Source organism: Trichoderma atroviride, chromosome 2 (assembly GCF_020647795.1).
Source record: "Trichoderma atroviride chromosome 2, complete sequence".
Classification (NCBI taxonomy): domain Eukaryota; kingdom Fungi; phylum Ascomycota; class Sordariomycetes; order Hypocreales; family Hypocreaceae; genus Trichoderma; species Trichoderma atroviride.
This window is the reverse complement of record NC_089401.1, coordinates 5,666,080-5,692,413: the sequence shown is the minus strand read 5'-3', so window position 1 is coordinate 5,692,413 and position 26,334 is coordinate 5,666,080. Positions and strand designations below refer to the sequence as shown.

General features: G+C 51.9%; 8 protein-coding genes across 8 annotated transcripts; 3 read left to right on the top strand and 5 right to left on the bottom strand.

The window, feature by feature from the left end:
* Nucleotides 1–1,080: 1,080 nt before the first annotated feature.
* Nucleotides 1,081–2,106, top strand: TrAtP1_004716 (uncharacterized protein; the record flags this gene model as incomplete). Its single annotated transcript, XM_014083520.2, has 1 exon — nucleotides 1,081–2,106. One exon carries the CDS (start codon nucleotides 1,081–1,083, stop codon nucleotides 2,104–2,106), a length of 1,026 nt encoding a protein of 341 aa, XP_013938995.2.
* Nucleotides 2,107–2,585: 479 nt separating this feature from the next.
* On the bottom strand, nucleotides 2,586–2,873 carry TrAtP1_004715 (uncharacterized protein; the record flags this gene model as incomplete). The annotated part of the gene is made up of 1 exon (XM_014083259.1): nucleotides 2,586–2,873. One exon carries the CDS (start codon nucleotides 2,871–2,873, stop codon nucleotides 2,586–2,588), a length of 288 nt encoding a protein of 95 aa, XP_013938734.1.
* Nucleotides 2,874–4,231: 1,358 nt separating this feature from the next.
* On the bottom strand, nucleotides 4,232–5,008 carry TrAtP1_004714 (uncharacterized protein; the record flags this gene model as incomplete). The annotated part of the gene is made up of 2 exons (XM_014084160.2): nucleotides 4,232–4,910; nucleotides 4,965–5,008. The coding sequence occupies 2 exons, from the start codon at nucleotides 5,006–5,008 to the stop codon at nucleotides 4,232–4,234; spliced, it is 723 nt and encodes a 240-aa protein (XP_013939635.1).
* Nucleotides 5,009–6,247: 1,239 nt separating this feature from the next.
* TrAtP1_004713 (uncharacterized protein) lies at nucleotides 6,248–7,642 on the top strand (the record flags this gene model as incomplete). Its single annotated transcript, XM_014084159.2, has 3 exons — nucleotides 6,248–7,311; nucleotides 7,381–7,435; nucleotides 7,505–7,642. 3 exons carry the CDS (start codon nucleotides 6,248–6,250, stop codon nucleotides 7,640–7,642), a joined length of 1,257 nt encoding a protein of 418 aa, XP_013939634.2.
* Nucleotides 7,643–8,002: 360 nt separating this feature from the next.
* Nucleotides 8,003–10,149, bottom strand: TrAtP1_004712 (uncharacterized protein; the record flags this gene model as incomplete). Its single annotated transcript, XM_014084158.2, has 4 exons — nucleotides 8,003–9,318; nucleotides 9,370–9,451; nucleotides 9,519–9,722; nucleotides 9,886–10,149. The coding sequence occupies 4 exons, from the start codon at nucleotides 10,147–10,149 to the stop codon at nucleotides 8,003–8,005; spliced, it is 1,866 nt and encodes a 621-aa protein (XP_013939633.1).
* Nucleotides 10,150–14,051: 3,902 nt separating this feature from the next.
* Nucleotides 14,052–18,012, bottom strand: TrAtP1_004711 (uncharacterized protein; the record flags this gene model as incomplete). The annotated part of the gene is made up of 3 exons (XM_014084157.2): nucleotides 14,052–17,109; nucleotides 17,369–17,842; nucleotides 17,997–18,012. The coding sequence occupies 3 exons, from the start codon at nucleotides 18,010–18,012 to the stop codon at nucleotides 15,995–15,997; spliced, it is 1,605 nt and encodes a 534-aa protein (XP_013939632.2). The 3' UTR covers nucleotides 14,052–15,994.
* Nucleotides 18,013–18,869: 857 nt separating this feature from the next.
* On the bottom strand, nucleotides 18,870–24,395 carry TrAtP1_004710 (uncharacterized protein). The gene is made up of 6 exons (XM_066112422.1): nucleotides 24,023–24,395; nucleotides 23,737–23,934; nucleotides 23,501–23,679; nucleotides 23,267–23,436; nucleotides 21,865–23,195; nucleotides 18,870–21,788 (listed from the first exon to the last, which is right to left on the bottom strand). The coding sequence occupies exons 1-6, from the start codon at nucleotides 24,176–24,178 to the stop codon at nucleotides 21,747–21,749; spliced, it is 2,076 nt and encodes a 691-aa protein (XP_065968506.1). The 5' UTR covers nucleotides 24,179–24,395; the 3' UTR covers nucleotides 18,870–21,746.
* On the top strand, nucleotides 24,396–26,228 carry TrAtP1_004709 (uncharacterized protein). Its single transcript, XM_014084155.2, has 3 exons — nucleotides 24,396–25,204; nucleotides 25,287–25,351; nucleotides 25,408–26,228. Exons 1-3 carry the CDS (start codon nucleotides 24,770–24,772, stop codon nucleotides 26,108–26,110), a joined length of 1,203 nt encoding a protein of 400 aa, XP_013939630.2. The 5' UTR covers nucleotides 24,396–24,769; the 3' UTR covers nucleotides 26,111–26,228.
* Nucleotides 26,229–26,334: the final 106 nt, after the last annotated feature.

Below are 26,334 nucleotides of genomic sequence, written 5' to 3'. Positions count from 1 at the left end.
GTGATTTGATCTGTACTTTACGAGGAGATATATGACAGGATGAGGGGTAGTGAAGTTGTTCGATTAATTTTGAATGAGTGTGAAGCTTATGCGAGATACATTGTGAGAAAATCAAGGGCGTGCTGTTCTAATTGGGCTCTTTGATTCACGCCGCTCTTGACGTTGCCACTTATATAGATGACATCAAGACAGGAAATTGCAAGGTCAACTGGGCAAATACAAAGTCATAGTTGCTGATGCAGTGATTTCAATTTGATTCGGTAATATGAAATGATAAGAAACTGCCATTCATACCCTAGGGAGCTCTATATCACTGGAAAGCAGGACCTTGATTCAATCACGGTCTCTGGTCTAGAAATGAGGTGGTGATGGCTGGATCTTCTTGCGAATCTCGTTGAAGTAATCATATATCCCATTACATGAATGTTTAGCTTCAGGGGGAAAGGAAACTATAGCTGACAATGACTGCTTTATCCTTTTTGAATTACAGCCCTCATCTGGATATTCCACCAATACAGTCGAAACCCAGGCATGTTATCTTGCAGCAGATACGGAACAATGGCAGAGCAAATGCTACGTTCCGGTCCTGGTATCGTTCCAATCCTAACCCCGAACGCCGACTCCAGGCAGATCGGGCGGAAGTAGTTTTCAGCTTTCCCATAAACTTTGGACTCTTTCCATATTTCATTCCCCCCACTGATGAAGTCACACTGACTTCACCGTAGCGCACTACTTTGTTTAGTTTGCCATCATCAGCAATTGCCCGGATTGAGATGGGCTAATTGCTATGAGCTGATAAGAGGTATTAGCTGGTATGAGGAAATATCGATCTTAGTCCATAGAATGAGGAGCTTCACTCTTGTCTGGAAGTATATAACGTTTACAAGATTCCTCTAATTCTGAAGCCTCCAATTGGTGATAGCTCCAAACTTCTCCGTCTCTCAAAGCTCTTCCAAAGCTCCTCCATTTCATACAAGACCTCACTAGAGCTGCTGAAGTTGCGTAATTTGTATACGCCTGTCAGCACTTTCCATCAAAACGTTAAAGCAAATAGACATATTACACAGTTGCTGAACCAAAATGACACCCTCCCTCCCCCAAACCTACAAAGCCGTCGTCCTCACGGCGCCAAACTCGGGCTTCACCATCCAAGATGTGCCCCTGAAGCACCCTTCCGCCTACCAGGTCCTCGTCAAGGTCCTCGCCTGCGGCGTCTGCTGGTCCGACGTGGAGGTCGGCCAGGGCCACTTTGGCGACGTCTTCCCGCGCACGCCGGGCCACGAAATCGTCGGCGACATTGTCGAGCTCGGCGCCGACGTCCACAACCTCTCCGTGGGCCAGCGCGTGGGCGGGCCGTGGCACGGCGGGCACGACGGCGTGTGCAGGGAGTGCCAGCGCGGCGACTTCCAGTACTGCAGGGACGAGGTCATCAACGGCGTCTCGCGGGATGGCGGCTATGCTGAGTATGTGCTGCTGCGCGCCGAGGCCGTCGTGCGCATCCCCGGCGAGATGGAGCCTGCGCAGGCGGCGCCTCTGCTGTGCGCGGGCGTCACCGTCTTCAACGGCATCCGCAAGCAGCGGGTTGAGCAGGGCCGCCTCGTCGCCGTCCAGGGGCTCGGCGGCCTGGGCCACCTGGCCGTGCAGTTCGCCAGCAAGATGGGCTACGAGGTCGCGGTGCTGTCCCACGGCGACGACAAGGCCGCCTTTGCCACCAAGCTCGGCGCGCACCACTACATCAACACCTCCAACGCCGACTCCGCCGCCGAACTGGCCAAGCTCGGCGGCGCCTCCATCATCGTCCAGACGGCGCCCAACCCCAAGGTGGTTGGCGCGCTGGCGGACGGCCTCGCCCCGAACGGCAAGATTCTGAGCCTCGCGCCCGTCGGCAACATCGACGTCAACACCGTGACGCTCATCATGAAGGGCGCCAGCGTGCAGGGCTGGGCGAGCGGCCATGCGCTGGACAGCGAGGAGGCCATTCAGTTTGCCTTGACGCACGGCGTGAAGTGCATGATTGAGAAGTATGCATTCCGCGATGTCGAAAAGGCGATCAAGAGCTTGGAAGCTGGCAAGCCGCGGTTCAGGAATGTCTTGGTCATGGAGTGAGGGCAGGTGTTGGTGAAGAAGGGGGAAGAGGAGCATGTGTAAGTGGTGGGAGAAGCGCAATACAGCGAATTTTACGAGTAGACCTGACTAGGGCCACGTAATAGTGGGAGCAGCAAACGAGCTTCATTGCTCGAGATATGAATAACCTGGAATTTAATGATACGTTAAGAAAGGCAAAACATCCATGGGCATCAGACCGGGTCTATTGACATTGCATCAAGTAACAATTTGGACGTAAATATTTCAAGTATAAGCTAGCTGACAGCCTCTACAACTGAGCAATGTCTCCTAAGCACACCCGATACTCTATGTTTCTCCACCAGCCCACCGCACAACTCTCAGCGCATCGCCCTGCCCCAGAAAAACTGCCATGATTCCTCCGCTGCTTCTCCCGTGTCTTGTCTCACAATGTCCAGATCAACGTAAAGTTGTATCAGATCCCGGGAGAAGCCAGAGCCGCAGTCCATTTCCGGCCCCTCTTAATACGCGGCGGGTTCGTCGGGCACCGGATAGAATTGCTGGGTGGGTGCGGTGGGTCGCGGCGCCGGCTCGCCGTGCCAGACGGTTGGCGCGCCAGGGGGGCAGACGACGGCGGCGCAGAAGCAGTCGCTGGCCGTGATGTTCCTGTCGCAGGAGATTGCGTTGATCGAGATGTCGCAGCAGCAGCAGGCGTCCTGGATGGGCGGCTTGGGCCCGCGCACAGGAGGGCGGTAGGCAGTGGCGCCCAGCAGCAGCATGGAAACGACGGCCAGAGAAAAGGTCTTCATGGTTTTGGTGGTTTGTTTGTTTGTTTTCTTGGGTGTGTCGGTTTGGTTTGCCGTAGGGAGAGAGAGAAAGTGGGCGGGCTTTGTTCGACTTTTATTATTCCATGGTTAGCTGCTTTCAAGGGAGGCAAAAAAAAAAAAAAGAAAAGAAAAGAATGTCTCATGATCCCGAGACCACCAAAAAGTCTGGGGGGCGCACTTACAGCTTCTTTTGCTTTGTCTTGGACAGATGTTGCAGATGTTTCTCTTTGTGGTGGTCAGGTCAAAGACCAAAATTAGAACAGCAGAGGAGCTTTATCTAGGCGACTGAGAGCGTGGGAAGAAAAGGAGCGACTTTATTGAGGATTTATTGAGGACGAATACATAAACAAGGATGACAATGGGAGAGGCTGCCCCAGTGAAGCCCTGCTAATTTCTCTTGACCTGAGGTCGCTCCATACCGTGGCACCTTGGCGCGATTCAACTCTCTGACAATGTCTATCCGAGGAGGCACAAAGCGCGCGTCGGCCAAAGCTCCTTCCTTGCGTCTGCGCCGCCGCAGCACTTGTTCACCACTCCTTCCTTCCTCCGATCATCTCGGCTGACACAAAGCCAGAGAAAGAGAAAGAACTGCCAAGCTCTCGCTGATCTTCTGACGTATAAAAATAAGCATATTTTATGTGAATCGCCATTCCTGCCGTGTCTCGGCCCGTTTGTCTCTTCCATTTCTCTTGGCTCTGCTCCTTTTCCCTGTTCTGTGCGACTCTGCTTCACAGCCCGCATCCCACCCAACCCCGACCACTCACCGAGAAACTGCAATTATCTGCGTCTTTTTTTTTTCACTGCTAATAGCAGTAGCAGTGATACTGTTTGCCTTGTAAAATCTTTTTTTTCGTCTGAAACTACCTAGTTGTTACCTAATATGTACTTGCACCAGCTCCGAATAGTGGCACGGGACATCGGGAGGCTCCTGCGACGGCTGCTGGTCTCGCCTGGCTTCGCCAAAGAGGCCCGAGTTCTGGTCTCGGCCTTGCCTTGGACTGTATTCCGCTCACAAACAAACGAAATGGCAGCTGATAGGGCCCTTGGTATTTACAGTAGAAACCGGAATAATTTTCACATCGTAAATCTACGAACCGCAGACGCGCTCCTAGGCTAGATCCAACTCTAGCTCTATATCAATAGGTAACATCTCAAAATGGCCAGCTTTAGACACAGCTCATGTCAATTTACAGCAGCTCAAGCGGTATTGTAGTGCTTAGGAGAGGCAACAACCGCAACCTCAACAAAGAAATCGCAGCCCGTCTTTTATCTTGCCAGATTCTAGCACCATCAAATCATACAACTCAGTTGATCTACTAGGCATCACAGCATGCGATGTGTCATGCCTCACCGCGCCTTGATGCTAAGCTGTTGATGTAGCAGCTGTTTGGATCAGGTAGATGCTCATGATATTCGCAAGTCCCTGCGTTGTAAACCAGAGATGCGGCCGGGCGAGGTCTCTTTGCCAAGGTTGCAATGGCAAGATCGAGAAGGAATTGTTTAGGCAGGTCGTCTTTATTGGCCCATTCCGTTAGCCAATCTCCATATCCATGGTAAGTATACATATCAACCAGAAGGCGTCGAGCGGGCGATGACTCTGGAGTCCCTTCATATATGTGGCGGATGGCCGGCCCAACAGGAAACCACTCCTGACCGTCTGATGCTTTGGAGCGGGATTTGATCAAGATGGCATCTAGGACAGCGTCCTTGAAGTTGACGTCTTGAAGCATCTCTCCCAATACGTATGCTTTTGCGAGCTGCACGTATTCAGTGTTGCCTTCCAGTCCAGGGCTGTCATTCTGGACTGGGAGTTTCTCAAAGTACAACCAATGCAGGTATACCTCGAACACGTCTGGATCTTCTTCCTTGAGAGTAACAGACCCACTGGTAGATGTCTCCCAATAGGCCTTCATAGCTCTTTTGAAATAGTCCGAAGTGCGACAAATCAAGTGCTCATGAACGGAGAAGGTCACGGGGTTGGTTGATCCAACCGTAACAGCAAGTGCTCTGCCCCGCAGACTACAGTCTGGTTAGGCCAGGATGAAATATCTAGGATCAAAGGTCTTGACTCACTCCAGGGACCCGTGCTTGTACGTTCTCAGCTGGGTTATACCCATTATCAATATAAAGGGATATGCGGTATAATACGACTCGAATGCTGTAAATATGCTCGAATGTTGTTGGGCACGAGTTTTCTGAGCAGAGTCGATATCATATACTACAAGGTCTGACAGGGCTGTGGGCGCCAGTTGGGCTTGCACTGTGCTGCACATACTACTAGTAGTACCCAACGCCAGCGGCATAACGAAGCATCTCACTGCGCTTCTGAACTATACCATGTGGTGGGAATATCTCATTCTCGGTGTCGGTTTTCAGTAATGAGGAGACTCAAGCCTTGCTCCAGTAAGCTGGGCAGAATGAAGTAAGAACGGTGTGCAGAAGGCATATTCAATTGCTCAACTCGTAAATGCATGTACGTGCATGAACAAGGTACACAGCAAGGCTGACTGCCAATTACAACCGCACTCTGTAGCCCAGGCACCAGCAATAGCAGTGAGCATACATGTACATTTATTCAGAAGACCAACTGACCTGAGCCGAGGGTGCGACATTCTTCAACATTCTCGATTCTTACCAGGATTGGTCAATGACGATTTGACTTTGACTTGCTTCAAATGGGTCTTTGTCATGACTGTGACGGCTTGGCCGTTGCAATTTCCAGGAGGCTCAAATATTGGCCAGGCCTGGATTCTTTCTGGAATGCCGCTCGGCGACGAGCCGGTTCACGGGACTGCCGCCTCTGCAAAATGATGTCTGACTACATGTTTGAGAATCCAGATGTTCACATGGCAATGCAGCCTGGCAAGAACAGGCCAAGTCTAGAATATGGAACGCCTGATATGGATGTAGATTCCCCGCTTTCGCATGTATTTCTTACAAGTACAGGCAGAGGAGAGCCTGATTGCAGGGCCGAGATATCAGTTTGGAGCGACCCCGGTAAATAACCTCTGTTACCCTACCTTACGGAAAAAAGGGACGTATTAACAGTATGCCTAGGCTCTTCCGCTGCCAAGTCGGGGGATATATGTACCACGCCACAACTGACAAGTGACAACGGCCCAGAGGCGTTTGCGTTGGCCAACTCTTGGATCAAGACGTGTTTTCAGCAGCATGAATTGTGTAAAAGAACAATGTCTGGTAATTTGATCAACGAAGATTTAGGTCCGCAACTCCCGACTCGTGTGTTGGATGTCGGAATCGCAGGTTGCGAGCACATTTCGCTGATAGAATCCAATGGCCGGCATGGAAACTTTTGCGCTCTCAGCTATTGTTGGGGTCCAAAGGGTACGCAAACCATGATTACAACCAGAGATAACATCCATCATCGCCTCGGTGGCATTCCGTTTGGTAGCCTGCCAAAGACATTTCAAGATGCCGTCACTGTTACGCGCGCAATCGGTATTCGCTACCTCTGGATCGACAGCCTTTGCATCATACAGGGAGACAAGCAAGACTGGGCAAACGAGGCCGGCAAAATGGCAGGCGTCTACCAAAACGCACATCTGGTCATTGCCGCCTCCGGAGCTGAGAACCCAGAGCAGGGCTGCTATTCGAGCCAGCGTCGGTGCCCATACGCCGTAAGCGTGCCGTACTACTCATCACGAGGCCGAAAAGATGGCCTCATGTGGCTCTCGGTACCTGTGCAAAGAGAGACGTCGCCGTACTGGGGACCGCTGAGACAAAGAGGATGGGCCCTTCAGGAGTCCTGTCTAGCACGGAGGATTTTGCGATTTACGCCCGCTGGTATGATATGGAGGTGCAGTGGGTTGATGACAAGCGAAAGATACAGCTTTGCCTGGATTTACCCCGAAGTATGGGAAGAGATACTGGAGGATTTCTCTGATTGTAAGCTCACTTACAAAGAGGATCGGCTAGTGGCCCTCGAAGGGCTAGGCCGGGCGATCCAAGAGGTCACTCGCGACAAGTATACCCTGGGCATCTTCGAATCATCCATTCCAGAGCAGCTTTTCTGGATGCTGGAAGATGCAGCGGACGAGGCGGAGGACCTAGCAGCACTGCCTTCTTGGCACTGGGCGTCAAGAGGAGGGCCGAAAATCTTCATGACCAAAGATACGCAGGTTTGTGAAAGGTCATATCCCCAATTCATCCTCGAGCCGTCTGGCATCTTGAAAGCTCAAGGCTTCGTAGCAGAATGCGGAATTCTTAGTACGAGGCCTGGTAGGGCTGATGTTGCTCTTAATCAATTACTGCTAGCACATCCGTATCTGCAGCACATCTCGCCGCGCTGTATTCAAACTCCATCTAGACCTGCTCAACTTGCCGGTATAGCTGTCTTCGATGACGAGGGTTATGAAAGGGTACATGTTCTTTTTCTGATGCAATGGGAAGAATATGATAGGTAAGGTTTTGGCGAATAACACATCTTTGACGATTAAAAATCTAAAAACTGATTGACCTGCGTACAAAGATGGGTACAAGACAGAATCAACTTGAAATTTCCTCATGGCAAGGGAATCATTAAAGTGAGGGCAAACCAAACGCTCGAGACGCGTCATATTAAAGACCAACATGCCCGCTAACTAGCGGCACAGACACTTTACTTGGTTTTATTGCTCAGACCGAGTCCTGCTGGAGAGGGGATTTTCAAGCGAGTCGGCGTCGGACTTGTTATTCTGGACCCGGAAAGTGATGGCATCTCAGCCACCCTCAAGAACATCACCTTGGTTTGACTAGATTGAAATATGCGTTGGCTTAGAATCTAGCGGAAAATTGAGACCAAAGTTTAGCATGTCAAGATTTGCGAGCCTCTATTAGATTAGACATGTTTTTGAGGCTGGAACGGAGTCGCAGTGCACATCATTTTGTATTGCACATATATATATATAAAGATATACTCCTCCCTCCTAGTGTAAATCATACATTGGTTTGAACCGTATAGCAAATAAACCCAACTACACCTACGCCGATTGCCATGACCATTGCAGTGCATCATTTTCATCCATCAAAATTGCCAACATGATATATAGAACAAGAAGTGGAAAAAGAAAACACGTGAAAGTAGGGTTTTCCCCATGTAAAATGCATACAGATCATGACCTGGTTCCGGGAAGGGGAAGAATGGGATACAGGGAGGTGCTCTCCTTAGACTGGGGACGTTCATTGGCAAGCGGACTCCTGGACTTGCCGTCAAGGTCCATGGCGTCAACATCCTTGCCGATTGTACCAATGTTTGGATACTCATCTACATAGTCTCTGCGATCTAGGCGTGCTCGGACGTATTCGCGAAGGGTTTCGATCGCCCGCATATCCCCGACCCATCTCTCGTAACGCTCTTCTCGCTCACGAGTGCCCTCACTGACATCTGATGAATCAGAAGAAGGAGACCCGATCGATGGCGCAGATTCACTTGCTTTAGGAGTCGTTGCGCCGTTCGCCTCGCCAGAAGACGGCAGCGGCGGCGATGGTGGTGCACCGCGAGCCCGCTGGAGCATACCGCCAGAGTAACGACGGCGCTCGCCGGCGTCAAAGCTAGGACCCAGTGTCGCTGTAGTAGACTGGCCAAATCCATGGCTGACGGTAGGCAGACTGGTGGGGAGGCTAGGATACATGACTGATGAGACAGTTGAACTGTGGCGAGATTGCGGCGAGAATCCCGAGGAAGCTGAGGGGCTTGGTGAGTGGCCAGAGGAATAGGACATGGCGCTGGAGGGCGGTGTCACTGCAGGAGTGCCGTGGGATGAGATGGCAGTCAACGGGGAGGCCATGTTGGCGGCCGAGACAGGATGGTGGTAGCCGTCAGTGCCGACGTGCATACCAGCCGGGCCTCGATGAAGAGCAGTGGGTGATTGGGCGCTGCGGTATCCAGCAAACTGGCCGTCATGAGGATGGATTCCGGCAGTAGCATGGGCAGAATTCTCGTAGATTGTGTCCTGCATCTGGCCTAGGAGATGGTCGATCTGGATGAGATCTTTTTGCGTCCTCGCATTGGGCATGGGGAGGTAGTATTGCTGCGCCAAAGGATTCTGGCTGGGTACAGGGGCTGCGTGGATCGCAGCATGGCCGGCTGGCTGGGCAAGATAGGGCTCCGTGGCAGTCATGGGTCCGTTGGACATGGCCAGCGCGCCGTGGAGAGGGAGCAGGGAGCGGCTAATCTGGGCATACGAAGTCGGATCGACCTGGCGGCGTTTGGCGCTGCCGAAGAAGTCGTCGACAATATCGTACGTACGCTTACGCTCATATCCAGCTGTGTAGCCAATGTGCTGTTCGCTGCGGGGAGCGGTGTTGACATGCTGCTGGTTAAAGTAGAGTCCATAGTTTGTCGACGGCTGAGGAGCGTAATAGCCGGGTTGAGGATAGCCAGGGACAGGGCTTCGCATCTGCCCATTATGGTCGTAGTAGCTGGGGGCTGAAAGTCTGAGTTAGTAACAGTGAAATAAACTATCAAGGAGCCACTCACGCTTTGGCACCTGTGGTCTGTAGTTCATACCTGGTGGGTTATCCTGGCCGGGCCGGGAAAGGACTGAGTCATCGGCATGAGTCTGTAACAAGAGTATGTCAGGAGAGTGTCGTTGGAGCCGGTTAGATAGACAATGGGCGGATACGTACCTTGACGTGCTTCTTCAAGTCCTGTGGCCGTTTGAACGACTTGCCGCAGAATTCGCACTTGTGAGGCTTGAGGGGAACGTGAACACGGATGTGTGAAGTGATGTGATCACGCTTGACGGTGGTGGTGCGGCAAGAGTTCCACTGGCAAGTGAGGCTCAGGTTGTTTGTGCTTTTGCGACCAACATGACGCTCACAGATGTGTTCCTGCAGGGTGATGTATCTGGTTAGCATGTATGATATGAAGAGTAGTCTATAGCTCCAAAGCTACAAAGAGCAGTCTCGAAATTGAGAGTGACATGCTCTTATACCATCATGAGCGCAGTCGCCTCCCTCTTTCGTTCCTTTAGCTGCTGCTTCTCATACTTACATAGAGGACCTCTGCATTGGTAAATTTCTGGTTGCACTGGCTCCAGCGGCAGACAAGCGCTCGGGGCGTGTCCATCGAGTCGCCGAGCGGCGGCGAAACCTGCGCGCTGGACGAAGTGCTGCCGCCATTGTTGCTGGCGCTGGTATTGGTGGCGGTGCCGGAGCTGCCATTGGCGCTGGCAGTTGACGATGCGTCTGCGGGCGATGCCGACTTGTCGAGGCTTGGAGACAGAGCCTGGACGGCCTCGGGGACCTGGGCCGACATTTTTCGGAGGTTGCTGTCGGGTGGGGCAGTCGAGCGCAAAAAAGGTCTGCCAGAGGCTGCCGAGATTCTTTCGGGGAGGGGCCACAGGCGCTCTGGCGCAGCGAGGGCCGAATTTTCAGTAGAGGTCGAGCAGAGATGCAGCTTTCACGAGACAAAAACGTGTGCCTTTCCAAAACTCTCCTAGAGACGGGAGGAGAGTTACGACACTTTGAAATATGGGATTATGATCGGGGGAAAAGACTCGCGCCTCTTGGAAGGCGATTCTGGGGGCAGTTGCTCCCTTTACATCGTCACAAAGGCCTGGGCAAGCAAAAGAGGGCCAAGCGGAAATTCTTGGCGGTCTTGGCATTTCTTGGCATTGCTGAGCTAGCGCATCGGATGGAGGGCAACTTGGGCGCTACCTGGAGGTTCCGCGTTATTTCCAGCGCTGACAAGTACCGGCCAGGTAGCCACTAGCAGGCCAAGCCCACCACAGCGCAGGTGCGCATACGATGCCAAGAAATGCCAAGACTTGGCATCCTTGGCGCGGTGCCCACCCAGCGCCTTCCATTGGCCCTGGGGCCCCAGCAGCGACTCTGGCGGTCCCTTGTGGTGGCCGCTCACGCCGCGACTTTTACGTGAAATGGATCGAGGATGCACATGTCTGCGGCGTCCGGTCGAGCCATTGTCGGGCTCGTCTCGCTGTCCTCATCTCTGCTGTCTCTGGTTAATCTCTCTTCCTTTGTCTCCTTTTTTTTCTTCTGCTTGACATCAACTTTTTATAATCCTCTTCTTTGCAGTGGTGTGGGAGGCGGTGCTACTTGATTCTTACAAATGCCGTGTCTGAGCCTTTTAGACCAGGCTGAGGTGATACAGACGGAGAGTTACTTGTAGATCACAGGATGGAAGAAGCAAACGGAAATGGAAAGGGAAAAAAAAAGCTTAAACAAACTCGGCTCGGACGGCAAGGGGGAAGAAAAAGACGGAAGAGACCTCCTTGTCCTGTCCCTTTGTCAGGCAGCCCAGTGGAATAGCAGCAGATGTTGCTCCCGCCATGCATGCTGCGGCTGCTTGTACTTGATGCTCCTGCACAGTATGTATGACTGCTGTCGCAAATAATGACTGGCCGATTGGTTGATTTGATACAGCATCTGCTTTACGCTGATTCGACCGGTATTCGGCGGCCACACAGCCACTCTGTTGCGTTGAGCAAGCAAAGCCGCGTAGATATTCGATACGCCCCGGGCTGTGCATGTCGCTCTCGTTTGTACGGAACAAGTCGCAACAGAGCACGTTTCTGTATGCGGAATCAGACCCTCCGTGCCGTGCGGTGGCGCCCCTTTGGCCAGCATTGCGATGACTATTCAATTCCAACGGAGTTTATTCCTGCTGTCCGTTGGAGAGGCTGCCTCCCCCGGATTCTGCTTGCTAGGGTTCCCCCTTTCCTCTTATAGAGGAGAGTAGATGATTAAAGACTGATTCATTTAGACGTCCATTTACACTGTCATTATCGACACTATTGTATAGCTGTAGCTTTAATCATTGCCATCTCCCATCTAATCTGATGGCCTATACACGCAGGCATACCCGCCAGGTCGGATACTCTCCATATTATGCATATCCCGCATTCTTGAATCAAGCTTTTCCCGCCCTGCCGCGGCCCAGCGCCGCATTAGAGGAAAAGCCAAGCACGCCGAGACGCAAAGCCAAGAGCGCCGAGGCAGATGCTAATTTGTTTTGTCGGGGCTACCTGAGGCTTATTGCTCTGGCGCCTCTCTTGGCATTGTGGCCACTGCACGTCAGCGGCCTCTACATTGCATCTGGTACATGTATTCGTATGCGTAGGTATGTATTGCAGACACGGCTTTGCTTGCCTTGGGAACAATACTTTGTCTCTTCTCTTTTCTTTTTCAGCTCCCGCCGCCCCCAAATGCAGCGACTGCTACCCAATGAACAACCTTGGCTTCTCTTCTCTCTCTTCTCTCTTTGCTTTTTCTCACGTCTCGCTTGAGGCACTGGTGATTACTAGCAGCAGCAATAGTCCCAACTAGTGGACCAGGGCCTTTGTTTGCCCTGGGAACGTTGTTACTGTATCCTCCAAGCTGAGAAATATAGACTACGGGACCAGGGGCTCTTCCTTCGTCGTCGGAGAATCAATCGAACTGTCGTCGTGGCCCAGCTCCCCTATTGGCGGCACCACGGACGCTACAAGCTCCGACTGCGCCGATGCCATTTCCTTAAGAAGCATTAGCAGTGCCGGGACCAAATATTATTGGAACTGGATTACGGAATGCTCGTGTGCGTGCTCGCAACACGAGGCTTGCCAAATCAGTGCTAGCAGTGTTTGATTGATGACTAGTATCTTGGTACTGGCTGATACGTCCCGTTGCAATCAACCAGTTCTCGCACTCTCAACGAGTCACACCAACCGTGCCGGCCTCGAGTGTTCTCGACCCAAAACCGTCCATCGCATCCGGCAGGCGGGATAAAAGGGCCTGTTTAGCCTGCGTGTGTGCTTTCGACTCTCTTTCCCGATTGGGGCAAATCGCCTTGGAAGAGAGAGGCCAAGGCATGCACTATTGAATCCGACTTAATCGTTATCTACCTTAATCTATTCGCACAACTTTGGCTGTATACATGCTTATTCCATGCTGCCCACTTATAGATATGGCATCTTCGCATGTCAAGACCTAAATGTCATTGACCCTACTATGACAAAGAGGCGGTTGTAAAATGACATCAAGTCTAGAGCATCAATATTGCCTCCAACATTGACCATCTTCTTATATCCGTATTGGTCCAATTCCACCAACCAACAGACGTCAAACTCATTTATCCAACCTCTTCCAATCGACGTAGCATTTCTCCTCGGACCCTCAAATATGCCCCCGAGGCCAACTTACACAGCCTTCCATCCACCGTCGGTAGCCCGAAAGAAGATATCTTGGCTACAGATAATGCTAGGGATAAAACGGGCAATTCGAGTTCCAACATCTCCCTCCCCCCCCCTTCCCCCTTTCGCCAAGACAAGCCATTCAGTCTGGGCATATCCACCGAACAAGCTCTTTTGACAATCCTCCCCATTTGCCAAGACGCCGCTATCACTACTTGACACACAGTTTACAGTGCGAAGTTGTCCCTTGCATCATACACTTGGAGTAGATGGTGGCAGTGCAATTCAAGTCGATGGTCTTGTAAAATGGGCTTTTTGCTTTTGCCAAGCTGCACGTGGTTTCGAGGCAAGGGAACAGAAGGATCAGATCAGATACAGTGACACTCAGTAAGCATAAGCTTTTATCCCCCGACGCAGAAAAGGTTTTGAAGAAAAAGCCAAAAGATTTGGAATGATTCCTCATTACAATTTCCCCAAGGTTTATATGATATGATGGAAGGGCATCGCCATGGTATTATTCCATTTTGCCACCTGTCAACTTTGCAATAGAGCGCACCGGCTGCCTCTTGTAAGAATACGAATCCTCACCTGTGGTAGTGCCTTGGCGGCGGGATCTTCGCTTGCCAAGCAACTTACATGTATCCAGTTTCCAGGTATATTGTCTCTTCCCGCCTTTTTTTTTCTAATCCAACCATCTCGGATTCCTTTTATTGTGCTAGTATAGAGTAGATCACGATTTCTAGGGTCATTAAGCTTACATCCTGGCGCTGAAGGATTTCTCTCTTGTCTTTCTATGACATTACGCAACTGGGCATCCGACCCTGTCCCCTCTTGATGACAAGATGCTTAAACACGATATATAGGAATATATATATATGCCTCTTCATATGTTTATAGCCACATCTGTCCATGCGGTGTGAAGAAACACAAAGCACATTCTGCCATCCACTGCAACTATTACAACCGAATCCCCACAACCTCATGTAATTTCACTTAAAAGAGCTCAACGGAAAGACTTCAAAGTGAAATTGCGCCTTCAATTAAAATCTTGGGAAATCTCTCATCTTGATGCTGCTGAAATAGTAGAGACAAACTAATTCCAACAAAGCTTCTAGTGACATCTACCCTCTGGGTTCGTCGAAATTAATTTCCACCCACCGTATACCATTTAGACTGGCTTGTTTCTGGCCTTTTCTTTACACCTCTGCCTTCTTCTGAGCAGCATTAAACATTGGCCCATTTTAGATACGTCTCTGTACTCCCTATATCTTGTCCATACCGACACTCCCAAGCACATCCCCAGAATCTCACCGCCCCATCAGCACTCACTAGCCACGCTCCCCGATGATCTTCGATGCTCCTGCGTAAATCGTAGCCACACTTGTGTAGTGACAACTCAGCGAGCATCTCTAGTCTATGCAGGCAAAGGAAGAAAGGCTTATTAGGTATCATTCAGCCCCGGCTCCTTGCAGTACATGCTCTACTACTGCATAGAAGCACCTGGAACTGGGCAATATACCAACACGTATTCCTTCTATGCCTCTACTAGCCGGCATTGTGCGATGCATGCATGGCAAGACAAAACTCGCCTCCCCCGCCTTTGAGCTTTGAGAAACGCCGCAGGTAAACCAATTAAATCGCTCTTTTCCATGTACAACACGTACAGCACGTACAGCACACAAATCACAAACAATAAACGTGCCACATGAGGATACCCAAGATTTGGAGGAAAATGATTTATACTTCCATTGTATGATAAACGAGTCTCGTAATGAGCCCAGGGAAGCTATCTGGTCGGCCAGCCCTCCATTATTATTTTGAAGATTTTTTTTGTTTCTTCATCCACCTTCAGTCCATCCTTCTCTTCTGAGGGTAGCATAGTACCTATAAAAGAGAGAAGCATCAAAAGCTTTGTCGCCTCTGCTTTCCTCTTGCCTCCTTTCTTCTCTTTTTTTGCTTTGCGCGTTGTAAACTCTCTCAGCCAGCCCAAGTCACTTGGCTCCCAATCGTCCTCGCCATAGTCCCAGTCCTATATCTATAATTGCCAACCAATGCCGTCTCCCCTTGTGCAACATCAAGCAAGGGAGCGAAAAAAAGAATAATAAATGAAAAGCATCTGAAGTGGAGAAGTGTTGCAGATCGAGCCTAAAATGCCGCCTTTGGGCAGCTATAGCAGGTTTGAAATTCCTCCGTGTGCGGTGTTGAAAAAACCAGGCGCTTTCAAAGAAGCACTTTATTATTAGGATTTTTGGAGTTTCAAAAGAGAAAAGATGAAAAAGAAGTAGCGTATGTGCAAGAAAATATACCGTTATAGAAAAGCCGCCGATGAAGGAAATTGTTCCAAGGGTAGACCATCCTATTGTAGGACAGCCATAAAAGTTTCGTCGTGAGACGAGGGTATAAGAGTTCTCCCGTACGCGGGTTTGTGCCACAAGGCATCAAGACACAATCGTTCGACATGCATGACGGGGCATTAATTGTCAAAAGTGAGGGAGGAAATATCCATCAGCGATCAACACTGAGATCAGTCTGTCCATTTTCTCTCCTCTTTTGAGAGTTTCATCCAAAGCCCAACATAAGCCAGGGTCGCATTGAGATAAGCGAGCCGCCCAAGTGCTTCCCACATCCCTCCAGGTAGGTGGGAAAAAGAGAATGATTCCCCGAGTCTGGAGGGGGAAAAGCGAGGGGCCAAAACGCAAAACAGAAACAATGCCGTGTGCGGAGTATCGAAAGTAAAAGGGTCCAGAAAAAATCAATGCGCGCAGAGCAAGCGTGTCATCATCAGCATGAAAGGGTTTGATCCGGGACGCCGCCCCGACCATGTATGACACGTATTCCATGGTCCAGCCAACCAGTCCATCCAGGACCAAGTCAAACCCTCCCACCGCGGGAACCCAAAGAAGCAAAGCCGTACCCACCAAAAAGAAACGTGAAATAAGCAAAACGCCATGCATGCAGTTGGTAGTAGTAGTATTATACAGAACCCAGTCGAAGAAGGGCTTCGACGGCTTCGCGCTCCTGCGCATCAGTGGCAGGGAACGCAGAATAGTCAATCTTGACTTGGGGAGGATTCGCCACGCCCCCAAAGTTGGAAGGCAGTGTGCGCATCCCACCAGAGTACGTGTTGGAGGATAGACCGGGCTCGAAAGCGGAAGCCATGTTTGGGTAGGAGTCGGCCCGCAGGGCAGCGGCGCCAACAGCAGCCCAGTCCTCGTCGTCCGTGACGTCCTCTGGGTCATCATTCATAGCGACATCATCATCTGGCGCCTCGGAGCATGAAGCCGACGCGGAGTCGTCCATGGACATCTTGTCGGCCTCGTGCTCCATCATGGAGATGTCAAAGTGGTCATCGTGGGAGAACTGCACCGAGTCACCGCCGCTGGAGCCGGCAGCGTGCAGCCTCGCCCTGCTCAGGCTCAAGCCCCGGCCGCTGGCCCTGAAGATGGGAATTCCAGCGGTGTAGGAGGATGGGCCGCTGGGCGGAGTTGCTTGACGATGCCGGGCGGCTTGTCCCCGTCGGCGCGCATCCCATCGCCCCCAGCCCACCTTTTCGAAGACGACGTCTCCGTCAACTCCTCTGCCTTCGCCTCCGCGTCCTTCCAACGCCCCGACAACTACCCTTCGCGCCTTGGTCGGCGGGATACCGGAGAATCCAGGAACCGATGTGGTGAGATATCCCATGATGTGACGGATGGCCAGAGGACCGTGGTTCAGCAGGATCTCTGGCAGGTGGTACTTGGCCAGCATGGAGCTGGTGATGGCGCCGGCCGATTCGAGCGCCGGAGACAGCGACCTTCCGTGGCTGCTGGCATTGTCATGAAGGTCCAAGTCGGAGTCGATGGCCTCGAGCTTGGCCTTCTGGAGCTGGGCCTTGAGGCCGTGGGCCGGCAAGGAGGGAGAGATGGAGTTTGGAGGGGTCGGGAGGTCCCGAGATCGTGTCACAGTCATCGCAGGATCGCTCCGAGCCGCTACAGCAGTTAAGTTGTCTCGGCTCAAGGAGGCCTGGGGGATATCACGAGCAGCAGTCGCCAAAGAAGCCATGTTTTCTTTTATACCGGAATTGCAAGAGATGCTTAGGAGCTCTAAGTCTGCGGCAAGGGACGCGGCTCTGGTCAGTATAAGTACTTTTGCCCTGAGAAACAGCCGGCGCATGCAAACAAAAAGGGATCCCCCGTAAAAGGAATTCCAAACACAACAAGGTAAAGTGGAAAAAAAAGCATGCAGGCAAGCAAGCAAGCACGCAGCACGCAGGCAAGAGGCGGTGATAAAGGGCCAGCCGTAATGCAAGTTTTGCTGGCAAAGGGGTTGAGTCACTGCCAGGGGTCGCGGCGGAGTACCTGTACGTACCAAAAGGAGCAAAATCCAGTGACAGCGGTGTTGACCTTGATGAGCCAGCGCTGGAGGCAGGCTGGGCAGATGAAGGACAGCGACGGAGAATGGGCTTCGCTGGCAGGGGCTGGCGCGACGATCGAGACTGTGACGGCTGATTCCCGATGTGAATCGTTTGCACGGATCTGTGTTGTTGTGATTGCTTTGAGGGAGGAGGAAGAAGCGAAGAGGAATCGGCCGGGCGTGATGCGATTATGAAGGCCGTGTGTACTTCGCTTCCGTACTTCGTACATGCGCAGCGCAGCGCAGGCACGAAACGAAATCCACGGCGACGTGTGGCAAGGCCGCGATTGCTAGCGCCACGCCCCGGCAACTGGTCACGACTGCGACTGGTGCTGGGACGCTTGCAGCCTTGGAGGGGCTTGGAGGGGCCTTGGGGGGACCTGCTAGAGCCCAAGCCGGGCGCCCCCTTCTGAAGGAAAACCGGGGCGGCTGTTGTTGTGGTGAAGGGAGGGGGTGTGGCGTTAGCGATGCGTGCTGGGCAGGCTGTGGCTCAGGGCTGGTACCGGCCGGTACTTGCTTGTACCTCCAGCGGGCTGGTTCCCATGACTCTGGCAAGCGTGGTTGGAGGGAGGCGTTGACGCACACGATTTCGAAGCCATTATCTGGTGTTTTGCACTTGGCAGTAATCCTGTTACAACGGGGTGGCCATCTGGCGTTTTACAAGACGGAGCATGAAGCAGGACAATAGCAAGGAGACCCCCCTTTCTTTGTGCTGCTGCCTTGACGAAATCATGATGATCCAGTAATGGATGAAAGAAGGAACTAATGCACAGGGCAAATCAAACGCCCAGCGGCCAGCAAACAACTGGACTCATACGGAGTAGCAGCGACGAAATGTGCCTACTGTACCGTATATGGGGACTCGGCCCCAGCCACAGCAGGAATCGGCGCTGATACGCTGCGCGGCACGGCGTCCCGGAGCCCAATGCGACCATCTGCGCAGGCAGGGTAATACTTACAGTAAGCGTCGTTTAATGGAGCCAGGCAGGGAGGAGAGAGCAAGTGCGCTGTGCCAAGCGAGAGGATGGATTGCTTTTGGTTGGTGGTGATGGAATTTCGGTGGACATTTTGCTGCATTCGCGCCAGCCAGTACGATGAAGCCGGTTGAATACTGATGTGCAAGATGCAGATGTCTTTGATAGGTAGGTAGGTATGTAGGGACTCGGCATATCAGGTATTTTGCTTGCTGGTATAGATGAACCCCAAACGTAACACTATGAACGGTGCCCGAGAAGACGGTACACAGGCCCAAGTACGCATCTACAACGGCAGCGATGATTCATATTACACTCATTCTCTCCTACAAAGACTAATAACGTGCCGTTTGTCAGCGACACCGGAGATCGAGTCCCCCCGATGGTACCTACGCGATACCTGCTGCAGACAAACGACATGTCCGCTGACTTGATCCTTCCTTCCATGTACCTGCACTAATACCCGTCATCTTGAGCTGACTGCTCTCTTGTCTCCTGCATCGCTAAAGCGCCGGGCAGGGCTATTTGGTTCATGTACATGTATTCCTGACATACGTGCTTCTTCGTCCTGGTACATGTGCCTACATTCCACCACCTACACGCCGTCCAGCTCGCCCACGAGTAAGTGAGTCGCATATGCTCCGTCGTAGCGATGGATTAGACTACGAGATACCCTCTCCAGCCCCGCGGCCGTCGTCGCGCCGTCCTTTTGGCGGGGAGGCATGGTTCGGGCCATTTCGGCCAACAGCCTAGGCAACGTGCAAGCCCAGCGTGCTTCCAAAGGCCTTTCCACGTTCCTAAACATTACCGTGGAGCTATCAAGACGGACCCATCCCCTGGCCCGAGTCTGGGGAACCAGCTAGCGCGCACATTCATCGCGGGCTGGCTCTCATTCGACCATGGCAGAACCTCATCCGTCCAGCAAACCCGATGCTTTGCGCCTCGAACGATGGCTTGGGCAGCTCGGCAAATATCGTTGATCTGATCTTGCGAGAGGGGCGCACAGAAAATAATTACCAAGTTTTGTTTCAGAGGACGTAACAGTAACTCAGCGCACAGTTATTGTCGACAAGGTTCTCCAAGACGCCCCGCCAGGCGGATAACTCCTACTGTACTCCGTACCCAGCATATATACAAGCAGCACGGCCTCGCACGTCAGCAAACAGCGTCATGATACAGATACAAATACTGTATGGCATCTAACCTGGTCCCATCATGACAGGAGAGCGCGCACAAAACAAATTATCACAAAGCCCTGATTCTAGGGCTTTGGCCGCGGGTGTAGGCGAGAGCCAACTGCGCCAGTTCGCATCGCAATAAGCATCAAAACCCCATCGCGGGAAATCGACATCGCGCGCCAACAAGCAGCCTCTGTAGTGAGCGGGGGCGTGCCGTTAGCTGGCCAGGCTAGAGTAGCTCGAGGCTCCGTCGACGTCGGCTTTGGTGATGAACCGTCTAGTACGGAGGTCGAATCCACTTCAAACCAGCATGCCATGACGCTGAAAGACCACGGAGAGCCGTGGGCAGACCCGATTGCCCATGTGGGCAGGCTAAGAACATGAAGCCGAAGCGTTGAAACGAGGCCGCTTCTCTCCCCGCCGACGTAAGATGAGGCCTGGAGAAGCTGAGAAGCTATCAAGAGCACTTACTCGTGTGTCCAACCGTCTCAGCTGTCCTGCCGCGCAAACACGTTTCACGCCGCCAATGCACAGAAGACGGCAAATGAGGACATGTAGAACAGCAAGGCTGCTGGCTACGAACTTGATGCGCGAGAGGCATATCCGACGTTATGGACTGCAAAGCGCGCATCCGTATCCGCCAAAGGGGGGGTTCACTTACACGCCCAATGTTCGACCCCAACGTTGACGGCGCGCACACCTAATGGAAATGCTTGGACCAATATGCCGTCCCAAATCCCATACACGGGCATGCTAAATGCGCCTTTTACCAAGGCCCAAGGCAGCCAATCGGGGCAGCCCGCCGGCGCAGATGGTCGGATTGACGGGATGCGCTGCGACAAGCAAGCAAATCAGCCGATCTGATCTTCACCACGGAGCCCACAAATAAAGTCAAGTTTGACACGATGAAATTCGCCAGTCTCAACCACTGCGTGTGTGACCTCTGTCTCAATCACCGGACCAGGCGGGAGCAATTTATGGAACCAACAACTCCCGTTGCCTGTCGTACCTACATACGTCTACCTAAGCGCGGATGCGTGGGATAGATGAATACATCCATGGGTGTATGTAGAAAGGGGCCATGTATATGCTCTTTCTAGATGGTTCTTACCTCAGGAGGTATTATGCGGCCGCGGACTCTGTTTCTGCCCGTCACCGAGTCGTTTGCAGATGTCCAAGATAAGCTGCCACTCAACACCACTGGAGCGGTCTTATCGCATGCCCGCATACTGTGCTCGATACTGTGTCTTGTCACAGCCCAGGCTTCCCTGCCAGCGCCTCTTAAACGAGGGAATGCTGTGCAACCATCACGTTGCGCGCGATAGATAAGCTGATTGGCACCCCGGCCCAGGCGAGTCGCTATTCTCGCAATGACCCCCCATGTGACCCTCCATCTGGCCAGATATTGGTGTGTGAGCAGCTGTGTAAGTGGTATTAGGTGAGTTAGCGACAATTAGCAGTGCTGTTAGCATGAGCCACGGGCTCAGTTCAGAGGTGTGTGGTGGTGCGTCAGCCACGCCGAAACTTGGCCCCGCGGCCATTTTCTCGAAAACGGATCTTTTTAGCGATAAGAGCGATTATTTACCTCGTCCACTTTTTTTTTTTCCTATTCATCCCACATGTACGGTAATTATTGAATTTCGAGGGCTAAAGCCCCCATTTTCGTACAACGAACGTCCCCCTTGTGTGGAGTTGGCTATTCTGCTGAAAAAGTAGTCTTCTTTTATGGAAATGACGTACAGATGAACAGGTACGAGTACGATTTTCATTTTAGTGATCGGCGGCTACGCTGTGCTTTGGGGACTTTATTGCACACCCCTCCTCCTCCTGGATGGAGTACCCATGAGAAAGAACCTTGGTGGCTTCATGCTCTGAAATTGAAAATGGCATCTGCTTGTATGCTATTTATATGTATATGGCCTAGTGTCGATAAGGGGAAGCGTAGATGACGCGCTCGCGAGTCACGGCAAAGAAACGGGAATACAAACTATTTTCAGATTTGTGCGTGTCGTCGTGATGGGGAATAGGGTTTGTGTACCCCCCTGATTGATTGATCGAGATGGAGAATTGTAATGTTTGTACATTGGACGATTTATATGGAAAGGGGGGCAGTTGATACAAGCAAAAGGACATGCTCGCCATGCAATAAAAGAAGACTGTAAGATGTATATGAGTCGACACCTATGCTCCTGGTCTCTGGCCAAAGACAAACTCGCGGCAAGCCTAGATATACATGCAAAACGTTATTAAACAAATTATTACTTTCAGATAACAATGACTGAGCAAGGTTTTGGCTTACCTGCTTAAGGACTCCCACTTGTTCCTGCGACTGCAAGAATACCTGTTTGTACTGCGCAATGCTCTGCTCGAGAACCGCTCGGCGCGTCGTGCTCCCCTCGCAAATGGCCTTCATCTGGAGCTCCATCTCCTTGCGCAGAAAGGGCTTGCCAAGGCTCATTTCGAAGCTCATCCGGTCGAAGCCTAGGATAAGGGCTACGCCAAGCTGAGTCGGCACAAACACCTTGAGCCCACTTGCTCGTCCCCCTCTTGCTGAGGCGCCGCCTCCTCGGCCTCGGCCTCCTCTTCCACGACCGCGGCCCCCGCCTCGTGCAGCCGGGGCTCCGTTTGCTTCTTCCTCGTCGTCTCCTCCTCCTGCTCCTCCGGCTGTGTCGTTTCCCCTCGTTATTGTCGCTACGTATTCGCGGTCCTGGATCTTTTGGATGTGCTCTGCCATGGTGGCGTCGGTTCCGATGCCGTTGGCGTCCATGAGCGCGATGAGGTCTGCTTCGGTGAGGTAGTTTGGCGGTGACGTCTTGCCTTCTGTCATCATTGCTTCTGTCGGCTCGAATTGCTCTCCGACTGTGAATTTGGGAAGCTCTGTGGAGTTGTTCCAGTTTTCGTATACGTAGACGTCCAAGTAGTTTCTTTCGAGTACAATGACGCCTCGTGTGCTGAAATACTCGTCTCCAAGCTGGAGTTCAATATCGGTTGCCATGCCCTTGGCATCTTCGGAGCAGCATGCGAGGAATCGGCGCGTTACATACTCATATAGGCGTCCTTCGTCGTGGCTCAATACAGATGGTGCTACATGCGCAATGGGATGGATAGGTGGATGGGCCTTGTCGTCGTGCCTCCCCTCTCTTGGTTGTTGGAAGCCGCCATTGACGAGTCCCTGGGCGAAAGGACCCCAGCGCTGATCCGTAGTCTGTTTTTGAACTAGAGCCCTCAAATTCATGCCCTTGTCGAAACGATCGGTTTCTGTTCTCGGGTAGCTGATGAATCCCTTGTTGTAGAGGCCTTCTGCTATCGTCATGGCTTGCTGACCAGACATTCGAAGCAAACGAGTGGCTGCCTTTTGGAGCTCAACAGTGGTGAGAGGTAACGGCTTGAATTTTCGTGTTGGCTTTTCCTGAACTTTGGTGACTTTGGCCTTTTTTGCGTCAAGACATCTCTCGTATAACAGTACGGCCGTCATACGGTCAAAGAGACGGTTCCTGGCCCAGGAAAAGCGAACTTGCTTGCCGTCTTTATTATGTGTCAACGAGATGCCCCAGAACGGCTCAGGGACAAAGTTCTTGACGCGAAAATACCGGTCCACCACGAATCCCAGAGTTGGAAATTGGCATGATCCTATGTTGTTTCTTTAGCCAAGATGTCAAAATATTATTATGATGGATTGGGAGGGGGGTGTCGTTTTGTACCATAGCTCAGAACCAGCTCTGCCAGAGGTCCGCCTAGATGCTTGAGATTATTCGTTATAAAACGCGTAAACGCGTATCCAATGCGAAGATCCAGCTCTATTCTTGCTGAAACGGCATTGACCTGTTTCTCGTCCAATTCGATCAGACGTCTAGCAGCCGTCAACACATGTCTAAGAAATAGAAATATCAGTATACGTCATATCAATATGTAGGAGCTTTGCATTGGATCCATACGCTCGTTCCACATTGCTGAATCTGGCACGCTTCACTTGGATCGCAGCGTTGCCCACCTTTGCTGCGTCGACAATCTCCTGTCCAATGTGTTCTCCCTCTCGATCACAATCGGTCCATATCACCAGCAGACGAGCATATTTGGCCTGATCTGCTATATTTTTGGCAATATCTTTTTTGTCCTATTCAAACATTCATCAATGTGATATCCCCATTGCGCAGTACATGTAGCCACTCACATCATGGACATTCTTCACAATGGGTGCAGTGAAGAGTGATTCCGGTGGCGGATGGCTCCAGTTCTTGTACTCGTTGGTGAACTCGACATTGGTGAGATGGCCTGTGACACAGGTCATGGTGACGGATGAGCTTCCCCATTGCTGGCCAAAGTCAAAGTCAAACGAGTAATTTTTGATGTACTTGTTGCGTGTATTATGCTTGCGTCACCTTTGCGTTAGTCCAGCGTATATAAGAACAAGAACCAAGGGAGAGCAGTAATTCTGGGAGCTACAGGTAGGCACGCACTGTTGCAAAGGATCCTCCAGAGAGATGGCCGGCCACAGCCTTGGAGATGGACGGCTTCTCGGCCACGCATAGGACTCTCATATCTCCAGGCCCAGGATGCGAATCGTTGAAAAGGGCGAGGCTGGGCGAGGCTGGGCGAAGCTGGGTGAATCTCATGCACTCTCCTTGAGATTCACGTCTCTCTTCAGATTTTTTTTTCCCACCCCCTGGATGCGGCTGCACATCAACCCCGCCTGCCGTCAATAAGTCACCGATGTGTGAAGAATTTCTCAGCTGTCATTCTGCGCAACTCATGGCCAAACAGCCTCGTCGTCTCGACAGCTGCGCGCTCAAGCAATCGCAGAAGCCAAGATTTTGCCCAGCGTGGACCAGCTTCATGCAAGGCACTAACATGATACTTGGCTCCACGTACTCGCTCCAGTTTATCACACGTAGCCCCGCCACCCCGCTAGCTCCAATGCTGCTCTGCCTAAACTCTGTGCTACGGCGCGCACTTAATGCAACGCCGCAGCACATCACAGCGCTGAAGCACGAGGCAAACGCGCGCTGAAACACGACGCTAAGCCGCGCCTCGATCAGCAGCAACGCCGCCTGCTGAAGACATCGGCCACAGAGCTAACTCATCAGTGGCGGCACGGCCCCTTTATTGGTCCGCCGCGCTCGCAAACCTTCAATCATACTAGAAGGCGGCAAGTCGTCTTGTCATCCATTCCAAGACAAAACTGTAATACAGATCGATTACCCGCCATGGCCAGCTATATAAAGGCAATGCCTGCGCTCGACAGGCTGCTCACCTCGTTCAACATCTGGAAAGCTCCCGCCATGGTCCTGCCGCAGGTGAAATCTCTGCACGAGTGCGTCGACTACCACAAGGTCGTGGAGCCTTTCGTGCCACAACTCTACGAGCTGCCCTTGCGCTTCTGGGACAACATTGGCAGCCTCGATGGCATCAAGTCGGTCTGCGTGACGACGAACCCGCTGGTGTCTGGCTTCTTCCTTGCCCTGGTCTTTGGGCTTCTCACTCTGATCGCGTCCGAGGTCAATCGCAACTACTCGCAGGTCGACCGCCTGTGGAGCATCCTGCCGAACCTCTTTGTTGTCCACATCGCCATCTGGGCTCGTCTGGCTGGTGTGCCGCATGAGCGAGTGGACTTGATTGCCGCATTTACAACCATCTGGAGTGTAAGTCTGAGTCACTTGCCCTCTATTCAGGGTCTCACGTAGTGAATCAGGAAAAAACTTGCTGACATGGGACTTGTCTCAGATTCGACTGACGTACAACTACTGGAGGCGCGGCGGCTACAGCATTGGCTCAGAGGACTACAGATGGTAAAGGCCCCTTGACTCCCTTTCTCAATGACATCATGAGAACTAATGTTTCATAGGATGATTGTCAAGGCGAAAACCAACTCAATCCTTTGGTTCCTCTTCAACGTTGTCTTCATCTCATTCTTCCAGTGCATTCTTCTGTTTCTCTTCTCTTGCGTACCAGCGTACGTCATCCTACTGTCGTCCCAATTAGAGCCTGGCATCCAACCGGTTGATCTGGTCTTTTTCGGCGTCGAGGTCCTTCTTGTCGTCAGCGAATGGATAAGCGACGGCCAGCAATGGGCTTACCAAACCGCAAAGTACAAATATTACGATGATGATGAGCTCACCCGTGGATACACGTCAGCCGAACTGGAACGGGGCTTCGTCGCCAAAGGTCTCTGGGCATACAGCAGGCACCCCAACTTCTTTGCCGAGCAGTCCATCTGGTTCATCCTCTACTCGTGGAGCTGCTTTGCCGCCAACACCCCGTACAGCTGGGCCGGCACCGGGGCTGTTCTCCTCGTTTTGCTCTTCCAAGGGTCCACCAATCTCACTGAGAGAATCACCGCCGGAAAATACCCAGAGTACAAGGCGTACCAGAAGCACGTTGGCATGTTCATTCCCAAGACGCTGGTCCCTTACAGGACCCCGTCACCAAAAGTCATCAGGTCGAGCGATCTGGCTAGACGCGCGGAGCAGAAGCAGGTCGAGGCCAAGCAAGTCGAGGCCAAGCAAAAGGTCAAGAGAAGAAGCAAGGTTGAAAAGGACGAGTACTGATATGCACGCAGTCCTGAAATTCTCCAAATGTAATGGCCTTGCTCTATCAGCATATTTATGAAGGAGGAGCTTAATGAGATTATGGTTCACTATGAAAACTCTAGAGGGGAGTTTTGAAACGTTGTTTTTTTGGATAATCTTTTTTTTATATGTCTATGATATCATACCATGTCGTTGTCGTCTAAAAGAAATCTAATCTAGAGTATACTTAGTCTAAAATGATT

Coding starts and splice junctions, on each gene's coding strand:
- TrAtP1_004709 (XM_014084155.2), top strand. CDS start 24,770: ATGGCCAGCTATATAAAGGCAATGCCTGCGCTCGACAGGCTGCTCACC. Junction 25,205..25,286: donor CATTTACAACCATCTGGAGT/GTAAGTCTGAGT, acceptor GACTTGTCTCAG/ATTCGACTGACGTACAACTA. Junction 25,352..25,407: donor GGCTCAGAGGACTACAGATG/GTAAAGGCCCCT, acceptor AATGTTTCATAG/GATGATTGTCAAGGCGAAAA.
- TrAtP1_004710 (XM_066112422.1), bottom strand. CDS start 24,178: ATGAGATTCACCCAGCTTCGCCCAGCCTCGCCCAGCCTCGCCCTTTTC. Junction 23,680..23,736: donor TTGTGAAGAATGTCCATGAT/GTGAGTGGCTAC, acceptor ATGTTTGAATAG/GACAAAAAAGATATTGCCAA. Junction 21,789..21,864: donor AAGTGGGAGTCCTTAAGCAG/GTAAGCCAAAAC, acceptor ATGTATATCTAG/GCTTGCCGCGAGTTTGTCTT.